Here is a 12,490-nt window from a genome sequence, read left to right on the forward strand (position 1 = left end):
AATTCTTATTTTCAATGACGGCCTAGTGGGTTAACTGCCTGTTCATGGGCAGAACGACAGATTTGTACCTTGTCAGCTCAGGGATTTTAACTTGCAACCTTCCGGTTACTAGTCCATCGCTCTAACCAGGCTACTCTGGGAGACGGACAGGCGCCTGTTTAACGCAATCAATTTACTGTATTCGTGATGAACGTCACCAATCTGAAGCAAAAAGGATGTGTTAATTCTGCGGTGAAAATGCAGTACCACAAACTGTCCACATTGAGGAAATTGGCATAATATAAAATAAATGTGACAAAATAATTCAATATTTTAATTTAGGATGATAGTAAATGAAGCACACTCAGTTTTTTTTTTACAACAATTACATCTATGTCTTACTACTTCAACCCATGGAGTTTTAAAATGCTTTTAAGCAAAATGTAACTGCGCTCTAGAACTTCCGTAGTGACTTACAAATAAATAAATAAACATTGCGCTGCACTCAATATACCCCAAAATATTATTTGCATTTACTTTATTTAAAACACGGATAATAAAATACAAAACATTGTAAGCATATTTTTAGGTCATAGCTAGAAGGGATCCAGCTTTTGTCAAATTAACGTCAGATTTGTATTTATATTAATTCATGGATTTGTATTAATTATGGATCACCATTAGTATATTTTACGTTTCGTAGCAGGTTTTGATAATTCAGTTAAGGTTAGGAAAAGAGTTAGGGTTAGCTAAAAAAATAAATAAAAAAATGCAAAGAATTTGCACTTTTTTACGTTAATTTGACAAAAAGTTGGATCCCTTCTAGCCACGACCCTGTTTTTATTCGCCCCTAGTCATCCAACTGTCGTGCGTCACGACGCCGCGTCTCTTTGTGCGCGGTTTCATCTAGCGGCGACATTTGTTGTTATTTTCACTACAACTGAAAAAAATACAAGACCGACCCGACCGTGTGTGTTTTGTTGTTTTTTTGTTGCTGTTGTTGTTGTTTGGATCCATTCCATAACAAGCAAACTGACCCATTCCAAGCATCTACATCGGTTTGTCACATATTCTCGATTATTAACCGAGTAATGGACTCAGACGAAGGTTATAACTATGACTTCGACGAGGACGAATGTAGCGAAGACAGCGGCGCAGAGGAACCGGGGGAAGACACCCTGGAGTTAGGCGAGGACGAGGTAGAACTGGTCGATCCCGCCGAGGCCGGAGGGGAACGGGACGAAGGTTTGGAGACCGGGGGAAGTGGTCATGGGACCGGGCAAGAGGAAGAGGACTACCGCTTCGAAGTGCTCACTGCCGAGCAGATACTCCAGCATATGGTGGAGTGTATCAGGGAGGTCAACGAGGTCATCCAGGTGAGGTATTACGAGGCGTGTCGGTGCAGGAAAGACCGGGGACGGTGGGAAGTTGACAGGCCACCTACCCTGCTGTTAGCTAGACTAACCGTACACATTAAACGGCTCGTTTTAGATTAGCTGACTAGTTAACTGAAGACAAAATGTGTTTTGTTAGTATCTTGCATGTTATCGATTAAAGTTGTTTCGCCATCTGGCTTGTAGCTAAGGGCGGGTAGCTAAGGTTGGGTAGCTAACGGCTGGTAGCTAAGGTTGGGTAGCTAACGGCGGGTAGCTAAGGCCGGGTAGCTAACGGCGGGTAGCTAAGGCCGGGTAGCTAACGGCGGGTAGCTAACGGCTGGTAGCTAAGGTTGGGTAGCTAACGGCGGGTAGCTAAGGTTGGGTAGCTAACGGCTGGTAGCTAAGGTTGGGTAGCTAACGGCGGGTAGCTAGGTCGGGTAGCTAAGCTAACTCGCAACCGGAAGCTAATTAACGTCAACTTGGCAAGGTGATTAGCTAGATGTCTCTTTCAAATATCCTTACTAGCTAACTAAAGTTAGCTAGTTTATCAATTAACCATGAAACATAGCTGTATACGTCAGCTAGCTAGTTATGTGCCTCCCACAGCCCTTCTGTGATCAAAGTATCTGCCAGGTAGCCTATTTCCCCCCACCAGCATTACTATCATTTTGTAAAACTGCCCATTGGGATGTGCTCAGCTGACCGTGCCCCACGGCCCCTCGTCAATGTCTTTAATAACCTCAGCAATAACAACAACACATTTTAAACCATGGTCCAGTGCCTCTGGTCTAAAGAGACACCCTAACTAGTGCTTTATATGTATCGGCACCGCCTGGTGTAGCTAAGAATTTACCTCTTCATTTTGACAATGTAATATCTTTAAATTGTCAACATTGGTGTTAAATTCTAAGCTAAGCCTGGGCATGAATCCTTTTGGCCAGGTCGCAGTTGTAAATGAGAACTTGTTCTCAACTAGCCTACCTGGTTAAATAAAGGTGAAATAAAATAAATACATAATCTTAGGGTCTAGTCTCAAATCAAATGTTATTTTGTCACATGCCTGGTGAACAACGGGTGTTGACTAACAGTGAAATGCTTAGTGACGGGCCTTCCCAACAATGCAGAGAGAAAGGAAATAGACAGATAAAACACTTAATAAACACGCAATGAGTAACGATAACTTGGCTTTATACACAGGGTACCAGTACTGAGTCCATGTGCAGGGGAACGAGATAGATAGATATACAGTACCAGTCAAACGTTTGGACACCTACTCATTCAAGGGTTTTTCTTTATTTTTACTATTTTCTACATTGTAGAATAATAGTGAGGACATTTTGGAGTAACCAAAGTGTTAAACAAATCAAAATATATTTGCGATTCTTCAAAGTAGCCACCCTTTGCCTTGATGACAGCTTTGCACACTCTTAGCATTCTCTCAACCGGCTGTCACGAGGTAGTCACCTGGGATGCATTTCAATTAACAGGTGTGCCTTGTTAATTTGTGAAATGGTGAGTTTCAAAGCAAAGGGTCTGAATACTTGTGTAAATAAGGTAATTCTGTTTTTATTTTCTAATACATTTGCAAAAAAATTCTAAAAACCTGTTTTCGCTTAGTCTTTATGGCGTATTGTGTTTATACAGTGCATTCAGGAAGTATTCAGACCCCTTCACTTTTTCCACATTTTGTTACGTTACAGTCTTATTCTAAAAAAATATTAAATTATTGGTGTGGAAAATAAATAATGTAATACTTTTTTTAGAACAAGGCTGTAATGTAGCAAAATGTGGAAAAAGTGAAGGGGTCTGAATGCTTCCTGAATGCACTGTATAAACACAATACCCCATAAAGATGAAGCGAAAACAGTTTTTTTTTTGTTTTGAAAAATTATCTATTTTTCTCTCTGTGTTGTTGGGAAGTAAGATTTGTAAGTAAGCATTTCACTGTTATGCTTGGTAAACAGCAGGTTGTAGACTATGATAAATCAAATTTGATTTCACAAGCACAAGCAGAGTTGGTATTCCCCATGCTCCAACTGCTGCCTGCCTACATATCTTCCTGTACATGATCTCTTCCTATGAGGTGTTTCCATACACATAGCCTGTACAGCAAGCAATGATCCAGAGTTAGCCAACCAGTTGACCACCTGCCCCCATTGTTCTGTTTTAAACACCATGACATGATAGAAGCTAACTTCCTTATCAGGGTAATACACTACAATCAAACCTCTTGTATTCTCTTGACTTCTTCTGAAATGCAAAACCACCATATCAGTTGCTGGCTACTGATTACATTCAAAAATCCGATTTGTATTTTTTTATGAATGTGGTTTTTGGTTGGCACGGTGTTGAGACACCAGCGTGACAGTGGTTGTGTCCCAAATGGGACTTAATTCCCTTTTATAGTGGCTCTGGTCAAAAGTAGTGCACTATATAGGGAATAGGGTGCCATTTTGGAAATTGGGACACAGACATTCCCCTAAATATAGCAGGCAGCTCATCACCAGACCAGGTCAGAAAATTACAATATAGCCGCCCGCCGTCGGGTCCCGTAGCCGCCCGCCGTCGGGTCCCGTAGCCGCCCGCCGTCGGGTCCCGTAGCCGCCTGCCGTCGGGCTCCCGTAGCCGCCCGCCGTCGGGTCCCGTAGCCGCCCGCCGTCGGGTCCCGTAGCCGCCCGCCGTCGGGCTCCCGTAGCCGCCCGCCGTCGGGTCCCGTAGCCGCCCGCCGTCGGGCTCCCGTAGCCGCCCGCCGTCGGGCTCCCGTAGCCGCCCGCCGTCGGGCTCCCGTAGCCGCCCGCCGTCGGGTCCCGTAGCCGGCTCCCATCATAATATACAGAGTCACCAGGAGCAGTAGCCCTATGGCTACATTATTGAAGCTGTGCTTTTGAACCAAACAGAGGATTGTAGTAATTAATTACTTGGTTTTGCACAATTGTCACATGACCTGAATTTGAACCTTTTTTTTTATTTAAAGCTTTTTTGTCAAACTTGACCTTTTTTTTATTTTTACGCCCAATGGTCAACTCAAATTTCATTTGTCACATGCGCCAGAGTCAATGTGGAGGCCATATACAGGGGGTACCAGTACAGAGTCAATGTAGAGGCTATATACAGGGGGTACCAGTACAGAGTCAATGTGGAGGCTATATACAGGGGGTACCAGTACAGAGTCAATGTGGAGGCTATATACAGGGTGTACCAGTACAGAGTCAATGTGGAGGCTATATACAGGGGGTACCAGTACAGAGTCAATGTGGAGGCTATATACAGGGTGTACCAGTACAGAGTCAATGTGGAGGCTATATACAGGGGGTACCAGTACTGAGTCAATGTGGAGGCTATATACAGGGTGTTATGGTACAGAGTCAATGTGGAGGCTATATACAGGGGGTGCCGGTACCGAGTCAATGTGGAGGCTATATACAGGGTGTTACGGTACAGAGTCGATGTAGAGGCTATATACAGGGGGTATCGGTACAGAGTCAATGTGGAGGCTATATACAGGGGGTGCTCTTAAAACTCTTAAAATACAGGATAATCTCTTGCTATATCACATAACTGCGTAAAACACAATGTCGTAGTTCTGATCAGTGATGAGGTTTGACTGGCACTCACACATATCGTCTATGTTATGATAATCACTAGTGTTTTTGTTACTGGTGACAACAACATTATAAACCTGTCCTGGGCTACAGCTTAGCGACCGTTTTCCATGTCTAATGTTGGACTGTATACGGTGCTAACTTGTTGCGTGTATAACACAGCCATTTCTCTTCTGTTTCCTGTTAGAATCCTGCAACAATCACCAGGATCCTTCTGAGTCACTTCAACTGGGACAGAGAGAAGCTCATGGAAAGGTATACCGACCCGGCTAGGGTTTTTTTATTTTCTCCAGTTTTATGACCTCGTTTCATTCTGCTGGTTTCAAACGACGCCGATGATGTGTTTGTCAAAGCTTGTTTCTGTCTCTCCTTAAATTCAATTTCAGTTATCTTCATTGGCAAGACGTGTTGATCCATATTGCCAAACACAAAGTTACAATAGAAATTGTGTGTGTTCAGTTGAAAGGGCTTTATTGGCATGGGAAACAGGGCGGCAGGGTAGCCTAGTGGTTAGAGTGTTAACATTGCCAAAGCAAGTGAAGTAGATAATATACAAAAGTGATATATAAACAAAAATAAATGAACAGTAAACATTACTCACTAAGGTTCTAAAGTTAGCCATTATATATTTACAGTGTTGTAACAATGTACAGATAGTTAAAGGAAAATTAATGAACATAAATATGGGTTGTATTTACAGTGCATTCGGGAAAGTATTCAGACCCCTTGACTTTTTCCACATTGTTACGTTACAGCCTTATTCTAAAATGGATTACATTGTTTTTTTTCACCTCATCAATCTACACACAATACCCCATAATGACATCACAATACCCCATAATGACATCACAATACCCCATAATGACATCACAATACCCCATAATGACATCACAATACCCCATAATGACAAAGCAAAAAAAACAGTTTTTTTTAATGAATGTTTGCAAATGTATAAAACACTTTTCATCCATTTTAAGATGAAGCTGTAACATAACAATGTGGGAAAGGTTACAATGGTGTTTGTTCTTCACTGGTTGCCCTTTTCTTGTGGCAACAGGTCATAAACCTTGCTGCTGTGATGGCACACTGTGGTATTTCACCCAGTAGATATGGGAGTTTATCAAAATGGGGTTTGTTTTCAAATTCTTTGTGGATCTGTGTAATCTGAGGGAAATATGTGTCTCTAATATGGTCATACATTTGGCAGGAGGTAAGGAAGTGCAGCCCAGTTTCCACCTCATTTTGTGGGCAGTGAGCACATAGCCTGTCTTCTCTTGAGAGCCAGGTCTGCCTACGGTGGCCTTTCTCAATAGCAATATGCTCACTGAGTCTGTACATAGTCAAAGATTTCCTTAAATCTGGGTCAGTCACAGTGGTCAGGTATTCTGCCACTGTGTACTCTCTGTGTAGGGCCAAATAACAATCTAGTTTGCTCTGTTTTTTTGTTAATTCTTTCCAATGTGTCAAGTAATATTATTTTTGTTTCCTCATGATTTGATTGGGTGTAATTGTGCTGCTGTCCTGGGGTTCTGTGGGGTGTGTTTGTGAACAGAGCCCCAGGACCAGCTTGCTTAGGGGACTCTTCTCCAGGTTCATCTCTCTGTAGGTGATGGCTTTGTTATGGAAGGTTTGGGAATCCGTCCTTTTAGGTGGTTATAGAATTTAACGGCTCTTTTCTAGATTATTAGCGGGTATAATTAGCGGGTATCGGCCTAGTTCTGCTCTGTATGAATTATTTTGTGTTTTACGTTTTACACAGAGGATATATTTGCAGAATTCTGCATGCAGAGTCTCAATTTGGTGTTTGTCCCATTTTGTGAAGTCTTGGTTGGTGAGCGGACACCAGACCTCACAACCATAAAGGGCAATGGGTTTTATAACTGATTCAAGTATTTTTAGCCAGGTCCTAATTGGTAGGTTGAATTTTCTATTTCTTTTGATGGCATAGAAGGCCCTTCTTGCCTTGTCTCTCAGATCGTTCACAGCTTTGTGGAACTTACCTGTGGTGCCGATGTTTAGGCCGAGGTATGTATAGTTTTTTTTGTGTGCTCTAGGGCAATGACGTCTAAATGGATTTGTATTTGTGATCCTGGTTTTTGGAAAACCATTTGTTTTGTCTTACTGAGATTTACTCTCAGGGCCCAGGTCTGTCAGGGCCCAGGTCTGTCAGGGCCCAGGTCTGTCAGGGCCCAGGTCTGTCAGGGCCCAGGTCTGACAGAATCTGTGCAGAATATCTAGGTGCTGCTGTAGGCCCTCCTTGGCTGGGTAACAGAGGGTGAGGCCGAGTGCTGCAGACTGTTCTAGTGCCCTCGCCAATTCTCTCTCCCTCTCCTGCTCCTCCTCTTCTTCTCTCTGCAGGTATTTTGACGGTAATGTGGATAAGCTGTTCTCAGAGTGCCACGTCATCAACCCCTGTAAGAAGTCGAGGACCAGACTGATGAGCACAAGATCCGCTGTTCAGGACCTGCCGTGTCAGATCTGCTATCTAAACTACCCAAACTCAGTCAGTCCCTTCATATATTATAATTATATTACCTGCTGTGTCATTATCTGCTATCTAAACTAACTGTCATAAGGTTATTTACCTTCTCAATATTTGTTTTCACCCCATTTCAAGCTCTGACTTTGCTGATAGATATTTTATTGAGGAAAAATGTACTGACTATGACTGTGATATGAGGTTGTCCCACCTAGCTATCTGGAGATGAATGTACTGACTATGACTGTGATATGAGGTTGTCCCACCTAGCTATCTGGACATGATTGTACTGACTATGACTGGTCCACCTAGCTATCTGGAGATGAATGTACTGACTATGACTGGTCCACCTAGCTATCTGGAGATTAATGTCCTGACTATGACTGGTCAACCTAGCTATCTGAAGATGAATGTCCTGACTATGACTGGTCCACCTAGCTATCTGAAGATGAATGTACTGACTATGACTGGTCCACCTAGCTATCTGGAGATGAATGTACTGACTATGACTGGTCCACCTAGCTATCTGGAGATGAATGTACTGACTATGACTGGGCCACCTAGCTATCTGGAGATGAATGTACTGACTATGACTGGTCCACCTAGCTATCTGGAGATGAATGTACTGACTATGACTGGTCCACCTAGCTATCTGGAGATTAATGTACTGACTATGACTGGTCCACCTAGCTATCTGTTGATGAATGTACTGACTATGACTGGTCCACCTAGCTATCTGGAGATGAATGTACTGACTATGACTGGTCCACCTAGCTATCTGGAGATGAATGTACTGACTATGACTGGTCCACCTAGCTATCTGAAGATGAATGTACTGACTATGACTTGTCCACCTAGCTATCTGAAGATGAATGTACTGACTATGACTGGTCCACCTAGCTATCTGAAGATGAATGTACTGACTATAACTGGTAAAGGTAAACCTGTATTGGGCTCGCTGTGCAACGGTTCCATACCTATTTTATCAAAAACATTATGCATCCATCTAACACAGTTAGGTTCAGTTCCTTCAGGGTTCACTATCTGGGCTAGTGTTTAGAGCGTTGGGCCAGCAACCGAAAGGTTGCAAGATCGGATCCCCGAGCTGACCAGGTAGAAATGTGTTGTTCTGCCCCCTGAACAAGGCAGTTAATAACCCACTGTTCCTAGGCCGTCATTATAAATAAGAATTTGTTCTTAACTGACTTGCCGAGTTAAATAAAGATTTAAAAAAAAATAATACTTAAGCAAGAGACTGGCTATTTAATGAAATTCCACTGTGTTTTGTTGCTAGGCAATGCAGATCTCACCCTGATAGGATAAATGACAGCGGTCTATCCAGGAAACGGCTCTTTAGGCAGCCAGACGATACACATTGTGAAACTAACGTAACACTCTGTCGCGTCTGTCCAGTGGTATCCATGGCTACGGGACTCACTGGAGTGGGGGGGGTGGAACCCTATACTGCGCACTATGACCCCGAGTCCTATTGGATGCAGATGAAGCTGTGATAAACATTGTGCTCTGGAAGGAGCTACCCTCCGGTCGGAGACCTGAGACCCTGTGTCTGAAATCCTAAAATATTGTTTTCTTGTTTCCCCCCCACAGTATTTCACTGGCTTAGAGTGTGGACACAAGTTCTGTCTGCAGTGCTGGGGAGATTACCTGACAACCAAAATCATCGAGGAGGGGATGGGACAGGTAGTGTCTGCGTCCCAAATGATCGTATGTAAAGGCACTGGTTACACCGACTGTTCAGTCACCGTCTATTGAACTCATCGTCTTTTTGTTTTCAGACCATCTCCTGCCCTGCCCATAGTTGTGACATCTTAGTGGATGACAACACAGTCATGTGAGTATTGTTATGGTCTGAGTGCACCGAACATTAGGAACAACCCCCCCCCCTCCCCTCCCCCTCCCAATTCATTGGGGCATAGACTCTACAAAACGTCTCACAGGGATGCTGGGGACATGTTGACCCACAGTTGTCAAGTTGGCTGGATGTCCTTTCGGTGGTGGACCATTCTTGATACACAAGGAACTGTTGAGCGTGAAAAACCCAGCAGTTCTTGACACAAACCGGTGCGCCTGGCACCTACTACCATACCCCGTTCAAAGGCACTTAAATATTTTGTCTTGCCCGTTCACCCTCTGAATAGCAGACCTTCACAATCCATGTCTCAATTGTCTCAAGGCTTTAAAATCCTTCTTGAACCTGTTTCCTCCCCTTCATCTACTCTGATTTGAAGTGGGTTTAACAGGTGACATCCAATAAGGGACCCTAATGCCTGTAGACTGTATTGAGGACATGATTGTTAATCTGTAGCTTCCTGTCTTGACCCAGTAGGCAGCTCTACAGCTAATTTATAGCCCGAGTCTCGCACTGATCTCACTACGGCCGTATAGTCTCACCCTGATCTCACTACGGCCGTATAGTCTCACCCTGATCTCACTACGGCCGTATAGTCTCACACTGATCTCACTACGGCCGTATAGTCTCACACTGATCTCACTACGGCTGGAGTCTCACCCTGATCTCACTACGGCCGTATAGTCTCACACTGATCTCACTACGGCCGTATAGTCTCACACTGATCTCACTACGGCTGGAGTCTCACCCTGATCTCACTACGGCCGTATAGTCTCACCCTGATCTCACTACGGCCGTATAGTCTCACCCTGATCTCACTACGGCCGTATAGTCTCACCCTGATCTCACTACGGCCGTATAGTCTCACCCTGATCTCACTACGGCCGTATAGTCTCACCCTGATCTCACTACGGCCGTATAGTCTCACCCTGATCTCACTAGGCCGTATAGTCTCACCCTGATCTCACTACGGCCGTATAGTCTCACCCTGATCTCACTACGGCCGTATAGTCTCACCCTGATCTCACTACGGCCGTATAGACTCACCCTGATCTCACTACGGCCGTATAGACTCACCCTGATCTCACTACGGCCGTATAGTCTCACCCTGATCTCACTACGGCCGTATAGTCTCACCCTGATCTCACTACGGCCGTATAGACTCACCCTGATCTCACTACGGCCGTATAGACTCACCCTGATCTCACTACGGCCGTATAGACTCACCCTGATCTCACTACGGCCGTATAGACTCACCCTGATCTCACTACGGCCGTATAGACTCACCCTGATCTCACTACGGCCGTATAGACTCACCCTGATCTCACTACGGCCGTATAGACTCACCCTGATCTCACTACGGCCGTATAGACTCACCCTGATCTCACTACGGCCGTATAGACTCACCCTGATCTCACTACGGCCGTATAGACTCACCCTGATCTCACTACGGCCGTATAGACTCACCCTGATCTCACTACGGCCGTATAGACTCACCCTGATCTCACTACGGCCGTATAGTCTCACCCTGATCTCACTACGGCCGTATAGTCTCACCCTGATCTCACTACGGCCGTATAGACTCACCCTGATCTCACTACGGCCGTATAGTCTCACTGCAGTACGCTGTTGACTAAATGTTGACAGTCAGGTTACAGCAGGCCTCAACACCATACAACATTCATGTAGCCATTTACTTAACAACCTAGATGTGGTTTCTCCTCCGTTAGTGAGGCAGACTCAACCCATTTCTGCAGAATTATAGCAAACGCACCATATTGGTAGTAGCTACAGTGCCTTCTGAAAGTATTCAGACCCCTTGAATTTTTTCCACATTTTGTAACGTTACAGCCTTATTCTAAAATTGGTTAAATTGATGGGGGGGGGGGGGACAATCTACGCACAATACCCCATAATGATGAAGCAAAAACAGTTTTTTCTAAATCTTGGCTAATTTATAAATAAAACTATCACATTTACATAAGTAGAATGTTGTTTCTCAAGGTCAGAGTCCTTTTAGGTTCCTTTTGGCAAACTCCAAGCGGGTTGTCGTGTCTTTTACTGAGGAGTGGCTTCCGTCTGGCCACTCAACCATAAAGACCTGATTGGTGGGGTGCTGCAAATGTGGTTGTTCTTCTGGAAGGTTCTTCAATCGCCACAGAGGAACTCTGGAGCTCTGTCAGAGTGACCATCGGGCTCTTGGTCACCTCCCTGACCAAGGCCCTTCTCCCACAATTGCTCAGTTTGGCTTGGTGGCCAGCTCTAGGAAGAGTCTTGGTGGTTCCAAACTTCTTCCATTTAAGAATGATGGAGGCCGCTGTGTTCTTGGGGACCTTCAATGCTGCAAAAATGTGTTGGTACCCCTCCCCAGATCTGTGCATCGACACAGTCCTGTCTCGGAGTTCTACAGACAATTCCTTCGACCTCATGGCTTGGTTTTTGCTCTGACATGCACTGTCAACTGTGGGACCTTATATAGACAGGTGTGTGCCTTTCCAAATCATGTCCAATCAATTGAATTTACCACAGGTGGACTCCAATCAAGTTGTGGAAACATCTCAAGGACGATCAATGGAAACAGGATGCACCTGAGATACATTTCGGGTCTCATAGCAAAGGGTCTGAATACTTATGCAAATAAGGTTTTTCGGTTTATTTTTTTTAATGAAATAGCAACAATTTCTAAAAACCTGTTTTCGCTTTGTCATTATGGGGTGTTGTGTGTAGATTTTTTTAATTTAATCCATTCTAGAACAAGGCTGTAACGTAACAAAATGTGGGGAAAAGGTGAAGGGGTCTGAATACTTTCCGAAGGCCCTTATCCAGGGAAAGCTAGCTGATTTTGTCAAGACATCATGGATCGTAATAACAGTTTGTTATTCCCCCTCCAGGCGCCTCATAACAGACTCTAAAGTGAAGCTGAAGTACCAACATTTAATTACCAATAGTTTTGTAGAGGTAAGCTTGTTTTATCTTCTGTTATTTATGAGTTCATAGTGGAACAATATGAAAATTCAATGTGCGTTAGACTACACCGCTGTTACATTCAATGTGCATGAGACTAGACTACACCACTGTTATATTCAATGTGCATTAGACTAGACTACACCACTGTTACATTCAATGTGCATTAGACTAGACCACTGTTACATTCAATGTGCATTAGACTAGACTACACCGCTGT

The 12,490-nt window shown here is 44.0% G+C and overlaps 1 protein-coding gene across 2 annotated transcripts in view; it reads left to right on the forward strand.

Annotated features, from left to right (window-relative positions):
* Window positions 1-761: 761 nt before the first annotated feature.
* LOC110510428 (E3 ubiquitin-protein ligase arih1) overlaps window positions 762-12,490 on the forward strand; it is a 38,598-nt gene continuing 26,869 nt past the window's right edge. Inside the window, exons 1-6 of one of the 2 annotated variants that reach the window (XM_036968542.2) lie at window positions 762-1,355; window positions 5,145-5,212; window positions 7,316-7,460; window positions 9,045-9,137; window positions 9,233-9,288; window positions 12,198-12,264. In XM_036968542.2, the coding sequence (XP_036824437.1) occupies window positions 1,071-1,355; window positions 5,145-5,212; window positions 7,316-7,460; window positions 9,045-9,137; window positions 9,233-9,288; window positions 12,198-12,264 (714 nt within the window). In that variant the 5' untranslated portion in view covers window positions 762-1,070. The remainder of the gene's footprint in view (window positions 1,356-5,144; window positions 5,213-7,315; window positions 7,461-9,044; window positions 9,138-9,232; window positions 9,289-12,197; window positions 12,265-12,490) is intronic. The other variant, XM_036968541.2, reaches the window with a different exon arrangement.

Source organism: Oncorhynchus mykiss, chromosome 4, assembly GCF_057628025.1.
Source record: "Oncorhynchus mykiss isolate SJ-2025 chromosome 4, ASM5762802v1, whole genome shotgun sequence".
NCBI classification, from domain to species: Eukaryota; Metazoa; Chordata; class Actinopteri; order Salmoniformes; family Salmonidae; genus Oncorhynchus; species Oncorhynchus mykiss.